The following is a 6,000-nucleotide window of genomic DNA, read 5'->3' on the forward strand; positions in this document are numbered from 1 at the left end:
CAGAGAGGGGTACCCAATGCTACTTAGCTTTCAGACCTGGATGTCGGGGCTAAAGCACCACATGACTGAAGCTGTGACCTCTGGGAAAATGTCATATGGCAAATACTGGAAGCATCAAGAGTCTTATAGCTGGTACTCAGATGACTGAGGGAAAGTTCTAGATTTGATGTTAAGTGCGCTGAAAGTCATGGGATATGCAACATATTTGGTGGTGGTGGTGGTTCTGGTATTGTTGCTGTAGGGATCCTAGCAGGAAGAAGGGCAGAAAGTTCCCATCCCTTTCCACATTTGGTCTCCATCTCCCACTAACCCCTACCCCTGGTATAATGTGACCATAGCCAGTTAGCAAGTAAACAGGTCAGGATTTGTACTTTCCAGACTTCCAGACTAGCACACAAGAGCTCGGTGTGGAATTGGGGCTTTGTTTTCTTTCTCCTTTGAGACAGGGTTTCTCTGGGTAGCCTTGGGTGTCCTGGACTCTCTTTGTAGACCAGGTTGGCCTCGAACTCACAGAGATCTCCTTGCCTCTACCTCCCTGAGTGCTGGGATTACAGGTGTGTGCCACTGCACCTGGTTAAATAATTTTTTCCTTAAAACTTCTTTAATCGGGGGCTGGAGAGATGGCTCAGTAGTTAAGAGTACCGCCTGCTCTTCCAGAAGTCATGAGTTCAATTCCCAGCAACCACATGGTAGCTCAAAACCGTCTATAATGTGATCTGATACCTTCTTCTGCAGATAAAACACTCATATACAATAAATAAATAAATAAATAAATAAATAAATATTAAAAACTTCTTTAATCATATATTTTACACAATAACAAGCTATTTATTTATTTATTTGTCATTAGTTTTAAGACTCAATCTAGTCCCAAGCTTCTGAACTCAAGAAACCAACCATCAATGAGTCATTGGTTAGAGACATGTTACCATGAAATCTATGTTAAACCTTTGAATTGTCTGCTATTGTTCCTGTTTATGGCCATTTTCAGTCTCATATAGGGCCAGTATTTATTTTCAGACATTGTTTGGAAGCAAAGGCTGTGACAGTTTATAAAATACTGTAAATATCAGCTAAAGTAAATTTTATTCTTCTAAAAGTTTATTTAGATTATTACTCAATGGCTATTTTATATTTATAATCATATCTGAATGGAGATGTAGTTATAAAATTGGATATTTTACCCTAAAGATAATAAATTTGTGTCTAAAGTGATTCATATGTTCTTAAACGGACAATCTAAATTATTATCAGACTGTTGTAAATGTAAGAAAGGTAGCTTGTTTGATACACCACCCATGCTGCAAATACACACACATAGCAACCTTCTCCATGTTTTCTCCACTCTGAAAAGGACACATGAAACTTCTTGTATTACAATATTGTTCTAAAATCATCTGACTTTAATTCTCTTAGCCTTTCTGTCTAGATACTTTCTAATAATAACAAAAGCAACAAGTATTCCTGCTTATAAACAGACTTTCCTCCAGATTTGAGAGGAAACAGTAATAAATATTAGTAAGGTTTATGGCACATATCATAAGAACGATAGTGTTGCTGTTTGCATGTAAGTGAAAATACAAAAACATCTCTTGAAATACATAAATTATCCAGTTTCCTTTTTTTCACATTATTTTCAGCTTATTTCTTCATGTTATCTGTATGATTTCTTTGCTTATCTGGTAGGCTCTGATCTCTGCTTTTCATCCTTGCTCCCTACTTGGCCCTAAGTTGTATTCAGTAACTGCTTGGTTATGGTTTGGATCAAATGTTTCCCACGGGCTCATGTGTTGAAGGCTTGGTCCCTAGTACAGAGTTCAGAAGTGGGGTTTTAGGGAAGTGATTAGATTTCTAGGATTCTCAGCTAATCAGTAAGTTATCTATTGATGCTTCATAATCTGGTGACCTTATTGGGGGATAGAAGGTGGGAATTTAGCTGGAGAAAGAAGGTGATTGGGGATATACCCTAGAAAGTATGCATTTTGTCGTTTTCCTTATTTTGTGTTCTTCTCTGCTTACTGGCCACCATGAGGTGAGCAGCTCTGCTCTGCTCCGTCTTCCTCACCAAGGTATACCACCTTGGACTGGAACTATGGGTCAAAAAGAAAGCTTCCCTTTAAGTCATTTCTTGGTGGATTATCTTAGCAATGGACAGCTGGCTTACTTAACACACTGCTCCATATAGACATCACCTCAGTACTAGAGGCCTTGTGTCTTCCCCATGTCCATATGGCATATCTTGCCTTTCCTTTCAGAGCACGTGGCTCCCATAGCCACAACTGTTGTAGTGTTCTCTGTTGGTGTGACTTAGATAGGCGTGGACCCTGCTCAGGGTACCTGAGTTATGGAAGCCATTTTCACAGGCTTCTGCAGCCGTGAGAATAAAGGGCTTTCTAATGAACAGCAAAAGGATTCTGAAAACATTAACTGACCTATTTGGTATTGTATCACTGCTGTATTGCCAAACTAAAACAGCTCGCCTTTTCAACTCATCTTAGGACTGTGCTCCAGAGAACAGAAGAGAGTATGGTTTGCAGATGGCATACTGCCTAACGGTGAAGTTGCAGATACCACAAAATTACCATCTGGAAGTAAAAGATGTACTGATGACGTTAGTCCTGTCTTTCCTGACGTGCCTGCAGTAAGGAATCTAAATAACTTGCATTAATCCTAATTCCCCGTCTATTGGATGCCTTGGCTTTGCCTAAAGAACCTCGTGTGCACAATTTGCTTACTGGGCTTCCCTTAGAGCTATTAGCAGACCGCATTATTTCGGAGTTGAAGATTGTGGGAAATGTTGATAGAGCAGCTCTGTCAGTCTCATTTTTCCTACATCTCCAAATGGTTACTAGCATTTTTTAGTAGTAAAGTGTTTTTATAAAGGTATGAACTTTTCTTTATATATAGTGCTTTTGCACACTTAGTAAAGTATGCTACAATGTAAGCATTACTTTTATGTAGTCAGACTTTACTATGGAGCCTGGATCCCCTAAATCTTGAGATATGCATGGGTTGTTAATAGATTTTGAATTTTACTCTTTGAAATACTTATTTTAGTTCTAATTTGTGTGTGTGTGTGTGTGTGTGTGTGTGTGTGTGTGTGTGTGTGTGTGTCTGAGGGTATGTACATGTATGTGCAGGCATCTACAGAGGCTAGAAGAGGGCATTGCCTTCCGTGGAGCTAGAGTTCTGGGTGGTTGTGAGGCACCTGGTACGGGTTCTAATAATTAAACTGTGGTCTTCTGTAAGAGCAGCAAGCACTTGTAGTTGCAAGCCACCTCTCCAGCCCTGGTTTTACCCTTTTAAATGTTAGTTTCAGGCAGTGATTCTCAATTTTTAAACAAACATCTCAGAACCTTTTCATATGCTTTAAATGTTATAGAGAACCCCAACATGTAGCTTACCCGGTTTAACCCAGTTAAACCACCTGGTTTAACTGTTTTTAAAACTAAGATAGAGAAAACTTTAAAATATTCATTATTTAAAAATAATAAACTTGGGGTGTGGTGGCACACACCTTTAATCCCAGCTCTCCAGAGGCAGAGGGAGGCGGATCTCTGAGTTTGAGTCTAGCAGGTCTACAAAGTGAGTCCAGGATAGTCAGGGCTGTTACACAGAGAAACCTTGTCTGGAAAAATAAAAAACAAAAACAAAACAAACAAAAACAACAACAACAACAAAACCCCAAAACCAAAAAACTTACTTTATAAACTACATAATATATAAGCTAATAGATAATATTTTAAGAAAAAGCATATTTTAAAAACCAGATCACGGCGCTGGAGAGATGGCTCAGCAGCTAAGAGTACTGTCTGTTCTTCCAGAGGTCCTGAGTTCAAGTCCCAGCAAACACATGGTGGCTCACAACTATCTATAACATGATCTGATGCCTTCTTCTGGCTTGTAGGTGTGCATGCAGGTAGAGCACTCATATATATAAACAAATCTTTAAAAATAAACAAACAGATCACTTGAGTGGATAGTGGCATTGTTTCAGTTTGCTTCCACATGTAGTGAACTGGGGCATACTCTGTTGGTTCTATGAAGAAAATCTAGGATCTCATTGTCCCCCTGAAAGGTTGTTGCAGATTTCAGCAGTCCCTGGACTACTTTTTGAGACTCATAATTTAATTTAGATTAATATTGAATTAATGGTTTCCATGCATTCAGGAAAGTATTTGTTGGTGAGATTTGCGATTGCATTTACACAGGTGTAGGTTGGAAGCATGTGATATATACCATCCGCAAGTAGTAGATTTTATAGATAGGTGTATTTCTTAGAACCTATTCTCAATCATTGTTCTAACAAAATGGGAGTTTTAAACAGATTAATAGATACATTTGGGCCATGAATTCGTCCCCCTTAATATTTATGCTGGGCATACTGAACGAGAAAAGGCTTTGATGAAGGCGACTCAGCAGTGGGGTTTTCCAGGTGCCTGCTGCTGCTGTGTAATCTACCACTCTGCTTCCCAGCCACTCCCTTGCTGCCTTCTGGTTCCTTCTTCTCTACTCCTCCAGGCTGTCTTAGCTGTTTAAAAGGAGAAAGAAGCCTTGAGCGGAGCTAAGTCGGCCACTATGTAATGTGGAGCACATTAACTAAACCCTGTACTCCTTAATGTGGTATACCCTGAACTTAAAGCAGCAAAATGGCCTCCATTTCCTGGGAAATTTAACATTAGGAGAATTTAGGAGCCTATGTTGATCTTTTAATTAAAATATGTTCGGTTATAGAGGTCAACTTTTCACTGTTAAACAGACAATATGGTCTGATTAAGTTTTTTATTCCATATTTTACAGATTGTTAATAAAGTGGATCATACCCATTCTACTCTGGTGGAAAAGCCAAACAACGAAGTAGGCGACATTATGAGAAATGAGCTAAGTTCCAGTCCCGTCTCTCGTGTTGCACCTGTGGAAAAGCTGCCTATGAGCACAGGCACTGAAGGCTCACCCACGCCCGGCCCTTTCACACTGGAAGATGATGTTTTTGAGGACAGTGAGGAGCCGTCTACTCCCACTGTCATTCCCGCTAACACTGGTTTGCCTGTTGCTAATGTCTCAGACTACAGGTTATTGTGTGGCATTGCCAAGTGTGTCTGCAGCAAGATTAGTCTTCTGCCTGATGATGAGGCTGGTTTGCCTCCCCTTCTGGCCACATCTGGAGAAGAGGGATCAGGTAGGATAATGGCTACTTAAAATGGAAAATGTTTTGGTTTTTCAAGAAAAGGTCTATGTAACTGTGGCTGCCTTGAAACTCGCTATGGAGTCCAGCCTGCTGAGAGGGACAGCTGTGCGCTATTATATCTGCCCTAGGGAAAAACAACTTTTTAACAAGAACATAGGAATTTTGTCTATAGAATATGAAATGCATTTTTTTAAACTTACACATTTTTTGTTATGATATATACAAGAGGTGATAACTTTAGTAGAAAGTCTTATTTGTATAAAACAAATCCAAAGTGATTTGAATTTTTTAGTCATTTATTGCATGTGGGTCTATGACTTAGAATGAATTAAAGTCTAATACAATGGGGAAACTCATCAGAAATGTTTCTATTTTAGGTTTTACCTCCAGCTTTTGTATTTCATTTTCTTAAGAAGCAGGGTTCCCAAAGAAATAGCATTAAATTCAATGACAGAACTAGAAGTTTTAGGTCGTCATCTGCTATTTAGTTCATGTATGACCTTTGAACCTGTTATTTAATCTCATTGGCTCACCATTCCCTTGTAAAGAGAGACAGCGGATGAGCTGGGCTGCTGTGGCTGACTCCCGTCTCCAAGCCACCTGTTGCCTCAAATATTTTACCACATCCTGAAATGCAGGCTTTTGTGTTGTTGTTTGCATGTCGTGTAGAGAAAAGCAGCTTACTATGGCCCTGCTGCCTGTAGGAGGCATGTTGTTGGTAAGCTCTGTTCTTGGAATGCCGTGCATGTCTTCTGTTTGTTGTCAAGTTTTGTTTTGCTGGGGCCACCTGTCACTGATACGCCTGTGGCAGC

The 6,000-nt window shown here is 39.7% G+C and overlaps 1 protein-coding gene across 3 annotated transcripts in view; it reads left to right on the forward strand.

The window, feature by feature from the left end:
• Positions 1-6,000, forward strand: part of ZFYVE16 (zinc finger FYVE-type containing 16) — a 42,962-nt gene that overhangs the window by 18,106 nt on the left and 18,856 nt on the right. For all 3 annotated transcript variants that reach the window (XM_084801954.1, XM_084801953.1, XM_084801955.1), the window contains 2 exons: positions 2,499-2,641; positions 4,801-5,179. In XM_084801954.1, coding sequence (XP_084658080.1) covers positions 2,499-2,641; positions 4,801-5,179 — 522 coding nt within the window. The remainder of the gene's footprint in view (positions 1-2,498; positions 2,642-4,800; positions 5,180-6,000) is intronic.

This window comes from Acomys minous, assembly GCF_964271855.1.
Source record: "Acomys minous genome assembly, chromosome: 11".
NCBI lineage: Eukaryota > Metazoa > Chordata > Mammalia > Rodentia > Muridae > Acomys > Acomys minous.